At 39.4% G+C, this 15420-nt stretch overlaps 2 protein-coding genes across 2 annotated transcripts; one reads left to right on the top strand and one right to left on the bottom strand.

Annotated features, from left to right (window-relative positions):
- Window positions 1-6837: 6837 nt before the first annotated feature.
- LOC104441583 (chalcone synthase) lies at window positions 6838-8723 on the top strand. The gene is made up of 2 exons (XM_010054734.3): window positions 6838-7126; window positions 7515-8723. The coding sequence occupies exons 1-2, from the start codon at window positions 6949-6951 to the stop codon at window positions 8516-8518; spliced, it is 1182 nt and encodes a 393-aa protein (XP_010053036.2). The 5' UTR covers window positions 6838-6948; the 3' UTR covers window positions 8519-8723.
- A 2284-nt stretch (window positions 8724-11007) lies between these two features.
- LOC104441584 (cytochrome P450 76AD1) lies at window positions 11008-13033 on the bottom strand. The gene is made up of 2 exons (XM_010054735.3): window positions 12098-13033; window positions 11008-11784 (listed from the first exon to the last, which is right to left on the bottom strand). The coding sequence occupies exons 1-2, from the start codon at window positions 12992-12994 to the stop codon at window positions 11176-11178; spliced, it is 1506 nt and encodes a 501-aa protein (XP_010053037.2). The 5' UTR covers window positions 12995-13033; the 3' UTR covers window positions 11008-11175.
- Between the last annotated feature and the right edge of the window lie 2387 nt (window positions 13034-15420).

Here is a 15420-nt window from a genome sequence, read left to right on the forward strand (position 1 = left end):
TTCTTTTTTTGGAACGGAAATCTGTTCCAGAAATAGATTTGGAACATAAATTAGAAGTTAAAATTTTTAGCTTTTTTATTTCTACAACAGAAATGAGAAATCAAATTTTTATCACCGTTCACCCTCGTCACCACTCATCACCCACTTGTCACTTGTGGGATAGCGGATGCCCGCCGCCGGTTGCCGGTCACTTGCCACTGACCCCGGCCACTAGCCGTTGATTGTCAGCCACCAAATGTCGGCCACCAGCCACCGAACTTCGGTCGCTCGTTGCCAACCCTCGGTCACCAAATGTTAGATGCCCATGTGTTGTTGGCCACTCATCGTCAATCGTTGGATGCCGGAGGTTCACCACCAACTACTAGATGTCCGCCGTCGATCGTCCGCCGCTCGCCACTGGCTACTCGCCGCTGAACTCCGGCCACTGGCCACCCGCCGTTGGCCTCCGGTCGACGACTCTTGATGTTGAATGTTGGACATCAAACTTTGGACGTTGGATGCCGGTTGTCGATTGTTGGACTCCGAACTTCAGTCGCCCGTCGTCGGTCACTAGACTTCGAACTTCGGCTGCTTGTCGTTGGTCACCTGACTCCGGCGTCGAACTCCAAACTTCGGCTGCTCGCCGTTGATCACTGGACGTTGAACGTCAGTCACTAGACGTTGAACGTCAATCACTAGACGTTGGACTCTGACCATCGGACGCTGGTCGTTGCTGCTCCTAAAAATAGAAATTTTATTTTGTTATTAAACGAATTTTTATTTCAGAAATAGAAATTTTGAATCGTTATCAAATATGTTTCTTTGTTCAGAAACTCATCCATAGAATAGAAATTAAGAAATCAATTTCTGGCTAGAAATTAATTTTTGTTTTAGAAATTTTGTCATTCACGCCTTAGAAGTGCAAAAAATTGTGGTAATATTTTATTAATTTCTCAGTCCTACATGGCTCACCAGCATGCCTAGTCAGCACTTAACACCTAAATGACATTGTCTAAAGTTGTAAATAGTGATCATTTAAATGCCAAATTTTGTTTAGAATGATCATTTGAGTGTCAAATTTTGTTTAAAATGATCATTTGAGTGTCAAATTTTGTTTGAAGTGATCACTTCATTGCCAAGCATACCACATGGAAATGCCACGTGGATCGAACTTTTGAAAAAAAATTGCTAAGTCATATTATAATTTTAATTATAAATGCCATGTAATCAATTTGGCCGGAATTTCTCACCGTTGACATTTAAGTGATCATTTTTTCTCCGATTTGGCATTTAAATGAGCCGACAAAAATTTTTGGCATTAAAAGGAGCACCATACACAACTCTTGGCACTTCTAGTGTATTTATCCCAAAACAACGAGAGAGGCAATCAAATTAGGGTGGGCTTGCAAGTCCAAAGCTAGGATCATTACGTTTGATATCTCACAAGTCCTTGGATCGTTCAATGAATCTCAAGCAAGTAGTGACCCAAAACGGAATGAAAGTCAAAAGTCAAAAACACCATTGGATACTTTAGAGATCTTATTGGCAAGGGAAGAACCATCCGTGTATTGCAGAAGCTATTCGACAAGTGCGTACATAACTTTATTCAAATTTTTTAAGTAGACATTGGTCTTCATAAGGGTAAAAATAAGTTAGATCACCAACCGATTTCGATTTTTTAAGTTGCACACGACAAGTTTCATTGCGATGTTCACAGCCCAAAACAAAGAGAACCCTTTAGTCAACTAAGCTAACTTTCCACTTTCTTTCAAGAAAAGGAAAAAAGTGTCAAAGTGTCGACGTGAATACTGAGAGAAGGTCCAACAGCAATGAGCATTCCCGGTTTTGATTTTGAATAATGACTGAACACAAAAGAAAAAACAAAACAAAAGAAACTGTTTTTTCTTTCGAGGGTTGTTGGGACAACACAAGGGACCTGAAGATATTGGACCACGTCGTGTACTTGGAAGTCCCAGGTTGACTTGAGTACAAGCAAAACCAGTTTCGTCTCCTGCTGGGAGCAATATCCCGGCGACGCTTACCTGGCATCAGTCGACTGGGACGGAGGAATTGACTCTCATTGTTCGGTTCGAATTCGACCAAAATGTGACCAAAATCAATGTATTTTTGGCATGATTATACAAGAAATATAGAGAATCAAGAGGGATATGGAGAAATTCTCAATCGTGTTTGAAGATCACTCTTTAAATTCAGCATGACGTAAAATAGATCAATTGAAATTTGGAGAAAAGACAATAAGAACAGGTGTCAGATGGATTTGTCTTTATAAAGACATCATAGTCTAATCAATCGGTGGTATGGAATTAATAGTTAATAGGTACATAGGCTAGGGAATGGCTGATGTGATACGATAAGCTAATGTGGTTGTTGATGTGACAAATATTTGTTTGTGTCCGACATGTATAGAGTATGTGACAATAGGTTGATGTGGCTTCCGACGAGTATATGCATTTGATTCGAACATATGGAAAGGTGTCTGAAGGTACAAGGAACACCGATGCAGTGGCAAGTGGTGGCGCATGAGGTGATGAAGCATGAGGAAATTTCTGGATTTAACTTATTCGAGGGCGGTGAGCCTGGTGTTGGTTTGGCGCTTCCTCAAACAACAAGATAAGAATATGTGGAGGATAATTGTATTATTTCCATGTGTTTCCATAATAAGAGTATATAAGATATTTATAAGCTTTACAAGATGACTATATGAGATAACAATATATTAAAACATAAATTATAATCAATTAGGGTGAATCAACGATATGCACAGTCAACAGGGACATATGCATGATTGTGGGAGATATGTACAATTTCCTAATTATTTCTAACAGTCAACAGGCGTTCCAAATTTAGAGGGAAGAAAAGATGGGAACAGAGAGACTGAAAATTGAAATCAAAGAGCAACTACATCAAAGCTTTCTGGGAAATTCAGAGTGCGAATGGAAAACTTTGAAAGTGAAACGAAAATAACATTCAAAACTAAAGCTATGAACAGACCACTTAACGCAGACACGAAAGGCAGCGTAACATCTCGAAATTTTGCAAACCCTAGATCACTAATATCTAACACCAAAAGTTGCAGGAGAGGTCTCTCTCGGACAAAAGCTCCCCCTTACACCCACCGAGCGGCCTGGTTCCGGCGGTACGATGGGTTTATAAGATCAAGGGACAGGCCACGGAATTGCACGGTAAAATGAAAACTGAACCTCCCACCACCACGTATCCCATGCCGGCCGAGGCGGGCTGTTTTTCCTTCGGGAAGCAACGGATCCAGAGAGGGGCTGCATTGGAATTAACATTTTTTTTCCCAAAATAACATAATACCACTAGCTAGATGGTTATTGGACAATTTTCTTGTTTATTAATTTTCTATAATAAAAGAATTGCATCATGGCTTGATTTTCATAAAGAAGAATGGCTTTAACGGGTTGGTTTTATAGAGCCAAACAACCTCAAGCCTTCGCAAATTAGTCGATATGAGACAATATAAAGATGAACCACATGAAAAACAATTGCCCCACATTGGTTACCCAGAGGACTTTATAAACTTGCATCTCCTTTACAAGTAAGACTTGCAAGAAGAGATTGTTCTTAGGGTTTTTTTATTATTTTTTTTCATTTTTACATTTTAAGAGGAGTTGTTTCCTCGTAGTATTTCGTGCTGAAAACCTTTTAAATAAAACAAAACAAAATAATTCTTTATGGCTAAAAGTAAACAAGGGGCGAGGCAGGGCATTTTGGGCGGTGCTCCATGGCCCTCCCCTATCATCAGATAACATAGACACGGACGACCTACCCTTTCTCTCTTCTCCGTTCGTCGGCACATCGCTTATCGCCGCCACGACAAGTCACGTGACCGCACTACCACCGCCCGTCACAGCCAGCACGACGGCCCTCCATTTGCCCCACTATTCCCTCATACCGTTTCTCCAACTCTACAGCCCTCAACCTCTCTTTGTTTTGCCCTCGCCCCAGTAGAGGCCACGGCCTCAAAATCGGAAGTCACCGACCTCTGGCGACCTCTAATTCGAGAGAGATTTGCTCGTTGAGTGAATTTCTTTAGACTTTATGGTTTTTTTTTTTTTTTTTTGGATGAGTTCATAAGGTGCCTTCTAATTTTAGAGGATGCTAATCCTAAAATTAATAGGTATTGGATTATATCTCCATTAAGTAGGTATGTCGACATCGTTAATCTATATAATTGACAAATCAATTTTATTCATTTTTGTTAAAAATTTCAACTTTTTTTTTTGGTAAGAGAAAAAAAAAATCTAAACAAGAATAAGAGAAATCCATCGAGGAAGATCCTTTTCCTTCCCTCTTTTTGGAAGAAAAGGAGATCCGAATAAGATATGGGAAGAGATCCGAATAAATGGAAAAGTAAAAACAAGGGGTAATTTTACCTTTTAAAATACATTATATGAAGATAGCTAACTTCATAAAATTATTTATCTAATGGGAATAAAAATAAAGAGAAATCAAAGTTAGAAATATTTAAAAAGGATTAATTTTGGATTTATTTAAATAAAAAGAAACATATTCATTAAATAGAATTAGAATTAAAATTAGACAAGAAAAAGAATTCGAATATGAACATTGTTATTTTTGTTGAGAAAAATTGAACCTATAAAAAAGTCAAATTCACGGAATAAAGACTAGACAGCAGCACAAGATTAATCCGGGTAGTGTCATACAATTTGTGGAAGCTGAGTTCCAAACCCAAGCAAGAAATCTTGATATCTCATTTAGGCTTTGTTTATTTCACGAAAAATGAATGATCATAACATAACTGACTTTTTCTACTACCACTGTTTTTGTACAGGAAAGTTTAAAAAATCCTAGAACGGCCACTTCACCCCCTCTCAGTTGTTCAGTCCATTTCAACGTTCACTTTGAATCTGACTTCTGAGTTATACCAACAAATCATAGCATCAAACGCAATGTAGTATACGCTTTAACTGCCCAAAAACAGGATTACTTAAGATACTCGATTTGTCACTATAGTGTAGCCTAGAAAAGAAAAATCTTCATTAGGGTAGTCCTTTAATATAAATATTTAAATTCTAATATTATATGTATAATCCGGGTATTGTCATACAATTTGTGCAAGCTAAGCTCCAAACCCAAGCAAGAAATCTTGATATCTCATTTAGGCTTCGTTTATTTCACGAAAAAAAAAAAAAGGAATGATTATAACATAATTGACTTTTTCTACAACCACTGTTTTTGTACGGAAAAGTTAAAAAAAATCCTAGAACGGCCACTTCACCCCCTCTCAGTTGTTCAGTCCATTTCAACGTTCACTTTAAATCATAGCATCAGATGCAATGTGGTTTACACTCTGACCGCCCAAAAATAGGATTACTTAAGATACTCGATTTGTCACTATAGTGTAGCCTAAAAAAGAAAAATCCTCATTAGGGTAGTCCTTTAAAATAAATATTTAAATTCTAATATTATATGTATAATCTGAGTATTGTCATACAATTTGTGGAAGCTAAGTTCCCAACCCAAGCAAGAAATCTTGATATCTCATTTAGGCTTCGTTTATTTCACGAAAAATGAATGATTATAACATATTTTCTTAAAAATAATCACTTCTATAGGTTGAGATATTCTTAATCAGCGAAAAATATTTTCATTTTTTAAATATTTTTGTGGATGATGAAAATATTCATTCATTCATTTTTGTAAGCTATATAAACCATCAATTTAATAAAAAAAATTTTGAATAATTTATTTTCTGTGGAATAAATGGAACCTTTGATTTTAATTTTATATGTCGAGCAAACAATTCAAGCATTCCAAAGTAAATTTAAGTCTTGAATAGTAGTTGATCAACGATAAATAATCGAAGTGTGTTAGGTACAAAAGAAGTCGGTTTATCTTTTGTTATATTTTGATTGGAATTATGATTACCTGGATATCTTGTCCTTTTATAAGGTTTACAAAAACTTTGCATACCAACATGAGTTCTCATTTTATTTACCCTTTGTAGAGAGGAAACAGCACCACATTTGTAATAATGAACAAAATTGGCCGAAACAGGTGCACCTAATGTGAAAAATAAATAAACATGCTATTACAGTTCACAAACTCCCAAGTATAACTTCGGTAGATGTGTAATTTGTAATGGGCTAGATCCGTACCTGATTCAATGATTATAGGGAGTGATTGTTGAGGTAAGAGAGTTTGAACAAAATGCAACTTTTAGCAGACATTTAAAATTACGAAGGGATAGCAAGGGTTCAGACCCCACATCAAATATCGCTAGGTTGGGACGGACCAACACTAATTTTCCCGGTTGATTGGTGGTCCATTGTCAATCTGTCTATTGGTCTTATTCAAGATATTTCATGATGCTAACATTATTATTCAAGATAATAATAAGTCCCCGTGACTCCCCGTGACTGATACTAATAAGAAAGCCTCGCGACCTAACTTTCCTGCTTAAGCATTGAGCTCAATCTCTTGGGACTCTTGGGAAAATGACCAATCTGTTCCTCTTTAGGATCGTCCCACCAAACACTACCGATCGAACAAAACTTCTGCATCCATTGATAATTAGAGGTTCCGGGATCACAAAGACAAGTTTATTACACACGATCCGGTGACTTTTAAATGTATCTCACCTAATCGATTAATTAAATAAAAAAATAAAGCATACAATACCAACCATCAAATCAACATAGTCAATTGTTACACGTGGAAGATTTTCTTTCGACGAGCCTTTACATTAAATTTAGTCAATAATTATGCATGGAACGTCAGTGCCTCAAAACCAAGTTCCAGCTTGCCCACCTCGCATCTATAAAAGGCAAGGCAATGGGCTGCAAAAGTTCACAGCCGAACAAAGTTGTGGTGTCTCAACTTCACTTTGAACTTCAATATATCCGCAATACAAAAAAGGGGTTACATTGAAGTTCCAAAGTTTCGAACGCAGGTCTGAGATAGATGGGTGCTGTTGAGAAGATCCACGAGGACCAGCGGGCCAAGGGGCCGGCGACCATCCTCGCCATTGGGACGGCGAATCCGGCGAACTGTGTGTACCAGGCTGAGTACCCACACTACTACTTCCGCATGACCAAGAGCGAGCACATGACGGCCCTCAAGCAGAAGTTCATCCGCATATGTGAGCCACACTCTAGATTGCCCTAGCTACAAAATATATATTCAAGTTTAGAGTATCCTTATCCTAACTTCATAGTTTATTTTTTCTCATGAAATATATATTATGTGTTTTGCTTATTACACCCTTTAAGAAAGTCTAACTATCTTTCTTTTTGGATCTTATTGGTGGGACAAATTGCATTACTATAGTTTGCTTCGTTTCGTAATGAATTTGCAATCATTCTTAACAATCTTAGAATGGTCGAAAGAAAATGTTATTGAGTAGTACATGTTAGCTAGTCATGCAAATTCTTTATTACTATATGCCAAATATATATATATGAACAAAGAAAATCTCCAATGCACACATGTCAACGTTGTTCTTAGAAAGTAAAATGGGAACGTCGCAGGTGACAAGTCAATGATCCACAAGCGTTACATGCATTTGACCGAGGAGCTTATGGAGAAACACCCCGAGATCTGCTCGTACGACGACCCTTCGCTCAACCCACGCCAGGACATAATCATCGACACCATCCCAAAGCTCGGCGAGGAGGCGGCGTTGAAGGCCATCGAGGAATGGGGCCAGCCCAAGTCCAAGATCACCCACATAGTCTTCTGCTCCACCTCTGGCGTCGACATGCCTGGTGCCGACTACCAGCTCATGCGCCTTCTCGGCCTCAGCCCCTCCGTCAAGCGTGTCATGCTCTACCACCAGGGCTGCTTTGCTGGTGGCACCGTCCTCCGTGTTGCGAAGGACCTTGCTGAGAACAATGGCGGCGCTCGCGTCCTCGTCGTCTGCTCTGAGATCACTGTCACCACCTTCCGAGGCCCGTCTGCTGAGAACCTTGCCAACCTTGTCGGCCAGGCCATCTTTGGGGACGGAGCGGCTGCGCTCATCATAGGGTCCGACCCAGAGATCCCTGCTGAGCGGCCCATATTCCAACTCGTGTGGACGGCGGAGACCGTTTTGCCAAACTCCGAGGGCGCCATCGAGGGTCAACTGCGCGACGTTGGCCTCACCTTCGGGTTATCCGACAGGGTCCCCCATTTGATCGCAGACCACATCGAGAAGAGCTTGAAAGAGGCGTTCGATTCGCTCGGCATAAGTGACTGGAACTCCATCTTTTGGGTGCCTCATCCGGGTGGCCCGGCCATACTCAATCAAATCGAGGCCAAGCTGGGATTGAAAAAGGAGAGGCTCCGAGCCGTGAGGCACGTCCTCAGAGAGTACGGGAACATGTCGAGCGCGTGCGTCTCGTTCATCCTCGATGAGATGCGAAGAAAGTCGGCGGAGGAAGGGCTTGCGACCCCCGGCGAGGGGTTGGAGTGGGGCGTCCTCTTCGGTTTTGGGCCAGGCCTCACGGTGGAGACAGTGGTTCTTCACAGCGTGCCAACAGTGACCCATGGGTGAAAGTAATTAACAATACATATGTTATAATTCCATATATTGATATTGTCGTAATGTTATTTCCTGCTATTTTAATAGTAGGAAGAAGTTTAGAGTGATTGATATCTAAATAATCGTCTGTGGCATTTCTTCTCCAATAATGTTGTAATGATTGTGTGCTTTCTTAATAAGGTTGAGCATTAATCAGCCCGTTGTGAAACTTTTTCAATTAGATATGCTTATCCTTCTTTTAATTTTTTTCCCCACTTATGGACTTGTGTGTTGGAGTTTTAAGGGTATAAACGATCAATGGAAAAGAAAATCGATCCAAGAGATAGTTGACATTGACAAGGTTCCACTGGCAAATTACTGCACAGATAAGCATGCGTTATGACCTACACTTGCAGGAAGAACAATACAAATTTCAACATTTATCAAGCGATATAATGAATGTTATAATCATATTCAGATCACCCAAATACTTTTAATATTGATCAAACACCCCAATTATAAGCAGCCATTCCTTACGAAAAAGTATCTGAATCTTATTGAGAAATACACCAAATTTTATCATAAGATTTCACGGCTTTTAACACTCTTTTATTTACTCTAGGATGTAATGCCAAACACAAGTTGGCCTCACAATTTGATATCACGGTCAAGGCCTGAAAGACAAGATCCCAATATATGATGTGTGTATGTATAACCTAAAAATGAAAGTGCCCGACTTCAACTAAAAAACGAATTTACTTTTCCCATAGTGAATTGGGAAAAGTCCAAACTTTGAACTTTCTTTTAAACAGCATGCTCCCATTTGGGCGGCACTTCTTTATGCATTAATTCAGATCGAGTTTTGTACACAAGCTCAAATTCAAGACATAGTTTTAATAAATCTTCATGTTGAAAGGGTGTTTGAATTTACTTAAAATCATTTTGCTGAACCTGTAATATATCTTGATACTCTTCCATAGTCCTATAAATCTGGACAGAATACCATCTAACATTGATATAGGGGAAAATTAACCAAAAATCATAAACTTATTGTAATTTTTTCAATTCAGTCATAAATGTTTTTTTTTTTTGCCAATTTAGTACTAAACATTTTATAATCACACCAATTTAGTCCATCTGGCCATATTTGGCTAACTAGCATTGATGCGAACATCGGTTAATATCGTATTTTTTTTTAAATTCTCTCTCTTTTCTTTTTCTCCTCTCTCCTTTTTCCCTTGCCTCGGCAAATAGCCAGAGGGGAGGGCTAGTCACCGACTAGTGGCAAGCTCGCCCTCCCCAGCGATGGTGAGGTAGCTCCTCGATCCACTGGCTGGGCAAGGCTTGCCTCATCGGATTTGGGTGAGGTTGGCCTCGCCATCCACTGGCGAGGCAAGCCCTTACTAGATTCGATGGGGGCTTGCCTCACTAGTGGTTTTGAGCGAGCTTGCCCTCGCCCAATTACAGTGAGGCGAGCTCATCACTGGCTGGCAATTGGCCCTCCCCTTTGGCTTGTCACCGAAGCAAGAGGAAGGAGAGAGGAGGGGAAAAAAAAGAGCGAGAGAGAAAAAGGAAAAGAAAAGAAAAAAGAAAAATTCAATAAAATAAAATATTATTAAAAAATTGTCCACCGGCGTCGATCAACCAAATTTGGTCGGATGGATTGAATTGATATAATTACACAAGGTAACAATAAGTTCAGGATCAAATTGGCCAAAAAAAAAAGAAGGTTTATGAATGAATTGGAAATATTGTAACAAGTTTAGGACTTTTTTGGTAATTTCCCATTGATATAGTGGTGAACAAAAGGGTGGATGGTAGCAACTATCAATTTGTACATGTGATAGTACGGTGGAAATAGTCATGTCTTAATAGAACATATGCAGTTACTACAGATAAAAAGGTGAGACTATGTCTATTTGGGAAATTGTCCAAAAAATCCTCAATCTACTATATAGTGGCCAATTCAGTCCTATACTTTTCAATTTTGCCAATTTAGACTTAAACATTTTGACAATTTGTTAATCTAGTCTTTATAGCCACTTTTGACCAAAAATTGATGATGTGATGATCTAGTTAATGACAACCATCCTACGTGGCACAATTGATCCTGACATGGACAATTCTTGTAATTTCTTTAAATTTTCTGATTTTTTTTTTCTTATTTTCCTTCACTAGTCATTGAGACCCAGGTGAGGCGACATGACACAAGGCAAGGCAAAGGCTAGGGCAAGGCAAAGGCACGGCGCCCTTGCCTAGATGTGGTGAGGGCTGTTACATGAATATAAAAGATAACTAATAAGAAAAAATTTAATAGCAAAATGCACTACAAAGTAAAAAGTTTGTAAATATTTGACTATGTTAAAAAGCAATTTAAGTTCAAAGTTTTCTCGATTCTATTTGATAATTAATTCATAAATTTGCTCAATAAGGTAATGAAGAATTAGGTTTCTTGGAGGTTCTCTCTTGAACAAAGCAAACATGAAGGATCGCACATAAGAAGAAGAAGAAGAAGAAGACAATAGGACGAAAGCTTGAGTCATCGAATTTATTTCAACCATATATGGAAGCAAAAGGACAATAGGACGAAAATCCTTCTAGGTAAATTCCTACTATTATATCAATTTTAAGAAAACAATACTGAGATATAAACGTCTCTCTAAGGAAGAGAGGGTACAGACTAATTAAAGTCACACCTCCATGGGAATAGCACAGAGAGGCGTTGCCTTTTGCAATGTGATCCCAAATTTCTCAGTCATGTCCATCTCTACCGGCGTCACGCCCTCCTCAAGCTTCCAATCAAATGAGCGCAAGAGAGAGGCCAAAATCAAGTGCACCATCCTATAGGCCAAGGGCATCCCGGGGCATATCCTCCGTCCGCTCCCGAACGGGATGAGCTCGAAATCGCGGCCCTTGAAGTCAATCTCACCCCCCAGGAACCGCTCCGGCATGAAGCTGTCTGGGTTTGACCATACGCCCGGGTCACGCCCCATGGCCCAGACGTTGACCAGCACCTGGGCGTGCCGGGGCAGTCGGAACCCGCCTATCTCCACGTCGCTCTCGGCCTTGTGTGGGATCAGGAAGGGAACCGGCGGGTGCAGCCTTAGAGTCTCCTTGACTATTGCTTGTAAGTAGGGGAGCCTCGTGATGTCTGGCTCTTGCAGCGTTCCTCCATCGCCACTCACGACTCGGTCGAGCTCTTCACGGGCTCGAGCGATCTTCTCTGGATTGTGCAGCAGCTCTGCCATCGCCCACTCCAGCGAGCTCGTGCTTGTGTCGACTCCCGCGATGAACAAGTCCTGGAACAGGAAACGTGAGAGATAGCCAAGTGATTTTTGCTAAATACATCTTCATTTCTGGAGCAAATTGAAGTTAATTGCCCAAAGTTGGTCAGTAACAAATTTGACAACAATAAAATATGGATAACATTACTTGCCAGCAACGTGAAATCGCAATTCCATATCAAAAGAAGTCATTAGACTAGTCTAAATACAGAGCTTCCTCTTCATAGTTCAAAATATATCTAACAATCATAAATACAGAGGACAGAAACTATTGAATAGGAGCATTTATAGTTCAGATCAATTCGCATATCCCTCAAAAGGTACCGACCAGAAGCAAGCTCTTAATTTCGTGGCGACTCAATTCACCACTCTCCTTTAAATTAATCAGAGAATCAAGCACGTCGTTGCTCAGTGAAGAGGCGACCGATGAGGCGGTCGCTTGAGTCCTTTCTTCAATCATCCTGTCGAAGATGGCAAGCAATCTGCTGAAGTAACCCGAGATCCTCCGGCGTGCGCCCTGGGGGTCGAACCACCTGAGAGCTGGGAAGAAATCTGACACGTTGGGCTTTCCAGTCTCCTCCATCACGCCCCACACGAGGTCCCTGAACTCCTGGGAGGAGCCCTCGTCATGGTGTGCCAAGTCGACAGAAAAGAGCGTGCTCGAGATCAAGTTGAGCACCGTCGTGAAGGCGGCCTTCCCGATGTCAACAGAACGGCCTTGCCAGCAGCTCTGGTGGATGAAGCTGACGAGCTCGTCCACCTTCTTGCGGCGGAGGAGCTGGCCTGCGTCCAACTTTTGTGCCGAGAACATCTGGACGGTGCACACCTTCCTGAGCTGCTTCCACTTATCGGAGGCGGGCAGCCACACAACGGACTCAGCATAGTGACCACTCGCCTTGACGGTGTCAGGGATCTGCCGGCCGCTCAAGAGCTGGTCGTTCTTTTGGAGGGCTTCCTTGGCAGCCTCCGGAGAGGAGATGACTATGGTTGTGATTGCCCCTAGCTTTATGGTCATAACAGGGCCATATAGCTTGGAGAGCTTGGCGAGCGCCTGGTGGGGCTTGTCACTGAGCTCGAGGATGTTCCCAACGATTGGGAGTGGGCGTGGGCCCGGCGGCAGCTGGTTGCCGCCGGAGCCTGCCTTACGGATTAACCGTCGCCACAGCAGAATGATGCTCCACCACAGCAGGCATAGCAACAGAAGGCAAGCTGCATAGCACTCCATTTGGTGTTTTGGCAAAGCTGATTTGTTTGCTTAATTAATTTGGGAGGATATGATATTTATACTTTGGACAAATGTTGGGTTAGCCAAAAGTGATGGTTATTAATTGTATGGCTGAGCTTTCTTCCATAGAAATGATTTTCCTCCCGTATATTACTAATAGAGGCGACACTATGACAACGCCAAGTGTTTTTACAATTTAGCATGTATCCTCAGTTAATTAGAAACTTAGAAGTCCAAGTGATGACTAAGACTTCAATCTGATGCAGAAAAAGGGACTCGTCAACCACAATAAACTAAATAATGGATAGCAAGAAAGAAGTAGCTTCACGAACTCCGTTACCATGGAAATTGAAAGTGATATATGTAAAAAGATTGAAAATGATATATATATATAAGAAGAATTGCTTAATGGAGGAGTTCATGAAGAGGAAGGAAACTAAAGTGGGTGGGAAATGTTTGGAAATGGCAAGAAGGAAGTATCTTCCATGTTGAGAGTATCCATTGGTGGTCATGAGGTCGTGCATGTAGTTTTCAGTCACTATTCTTAACCTACCTAAATTGAAGAGTTGATTGCACCCACCTAATTATCGATCTCCATCTCATCTTTTTTTATGAGAGCACGTAACTAGATCACAGCTTCATCAATTTAATTTATAGTTCAATTTCACCAAAAATTGATAATTTACAAGTAAAATCAGCTTGTTAAAATATTTAAATGTTCAATCATATTTTCATCTAACGACTTAAGTTTTTAGAGAAATTTAGCAATGATTCACAAGATTTTGCATATGTCAGAACATAAGGTTTGAGTTCAAATATTTATCCTGTCTCTTATTTGCCTATCCTGATTTATTCACAAGCTTTAGTCTTAAGCCAAAGTCTAGCCTATGCGATTTCTAGAGTAGTTGGTAGCAGTCTCACAAAATTTTACATAATTGTTTGCCTAGATCCTCAACCTTGAAAGATTAAAATAAAAATTAAGTCTAATAGCGATCCTAGTTTGTCTTCCTTTTTCATTTGGTATTGCAAATTTTTCTTATGCAATCTGCAAGTTTTATAACCCTTTCAATTTATAAAATCAAAATTTCCTATTATCTATCTATCGAACTCATCATTGTTGGAGTTGGACATGAGAAGATCTGTTATTTTTTGCCATTATCGTAGCATTGAAGTATTTGAGATACCAATTTCCTCCTTTCAATTCCTGTTTCTTCAATTTCACAAAAGTTTTCTTCTCCCTTATAATTTGTTGCACAACTCTAAGGTGCTTTTCAAGTTCCTATAGACTTTTAGGGTCTGCATGGAAAAATTTCTATTTGTTTATTCTTTTGTTCTTTGGAATAGAAATTGAGTAGAAAAAATAATCGAAGAATAGATTTGTAACAGAAATAAAAATAAGGAAAAGTAATTTCCTGCTCCCGGAAACAATTTCTAAAAATAAGTTATTTTATTTTATTTCTTTTATTTTTCTTCCTCATTGTCGGCACTCGACAACAGTAGCAACCAACTAGAGGAGGAAGAAGAAGAGAGGGAAAAAAAGAAAAAAAAAAAGAAAAAAAATCATAAAATTATTAAATAATTAAAGGAAATTCTACATTATATATGTAACTTATGGGTTGCACCAAACACATTCTTATTGTTTTTCTATTATAAGAATAAAAATTGTGTACAATTACTAAATGCGTTATTTTATTCAAAAATTGTTTTAAGGACTAGAAATATAAAAGAACTATTTCTGAAAAAAAAAATTATTCTCAGGAACATAATTGTTATCAAATGTACCCTTAAGATTTGTGTGAAATTGACGAATTCTTAGATTACGAGAGAATCATAAGTAATTGTATTTTCACCTAGAAAGTGAAAAATCTTTTTACCAAAAAGATTGATTTCGATTTTTTTTTTTTTTAAAGAGTAAAGGGGTTCTTTGCTAATCTTGGATGGAAAAAGTAAATGGCTTGGGTAGAAGCGAAAAACCGAAAGTGCTAGAATTTAAAGTGCAAGTACAGTAAATTTGCAAAACGTGAAATGAAGAAATAAATTTGCAACAGATTGATTATCGTGCAAGAGAGAATAAAGAATTCATGATATTTGTACAAGATTTATTGCACGCTTTTCGTACTTTAAATCATTATTAAAAAAGAAGCTACAACTTCCATCACGGGATATGCAACCATCACTTCGTACTGGAATTGATACATTCTCTTTGTCTTCCATCTCTTAACAGTTAGCAAGATATGTGGTAATGGGTTGTCGATGCATTTGTTGACTGATGAGGGCCATAACTTCCATCACATCTAATGTCGATATCTCTATTGATGATCTATGATTAGTATAAATTAGAAGCCTGTACATTGATGGCTTCTTTGACAAGACTATTTCTATTTGTCGAGGTCCCTATTTCTCGACAATAAAAGTTGATTTTTTTT

The sequence above is a fragment of the Eucalyptus grandis genome, chromosome 5 (genome assembly GCF_016545825.1).
Source record: "Eucalyptus grandis isolate ANBG69807.140 chromosome 5, ASM1654582v1, whole genome shotgun sequence".
Classification (NCBI taxonomy): Eukaryota; Viridiplantae; Streptophyta; class Magnoliopsida; order Myrtales; family Myrtaceae; genus Eucalyptus; species Eucalyptus grandis.

Excerpts from the sequence above, each read along its gene's own strand:
- LOC104441584 (XM_010054735.3), bottom strand. The coding sequence starts at position 12,994 with ATGGAGTGCTATGCAGCTTGCCTTCTGTTGCTATGCCTGCTGTGGTGG. Across the intron at positions 11,785-12,097 it reads AAATTAAGAGCTTGCTTCTG|GACTTGTTCATCGCGGGAGT; the intron begins GTCGGTACCTTT and ends TTCCTGTTCCAG.
- LOC104441583 (XM_010054734.3), top strand. The coding sequence starts at position 6,949 with ATGGGTGCTGTTGAGAAGATCCACGAGGACCAGCGGGCCAAGGGGCCG. Across the intron at positions 7,127-7,514 it reads GCAGAAGTTCATCCGCATAT|GTGACAAGTCAATGATCCAC; the intron begins GTGAGCCACACT and ends GGAACGTCGCAG.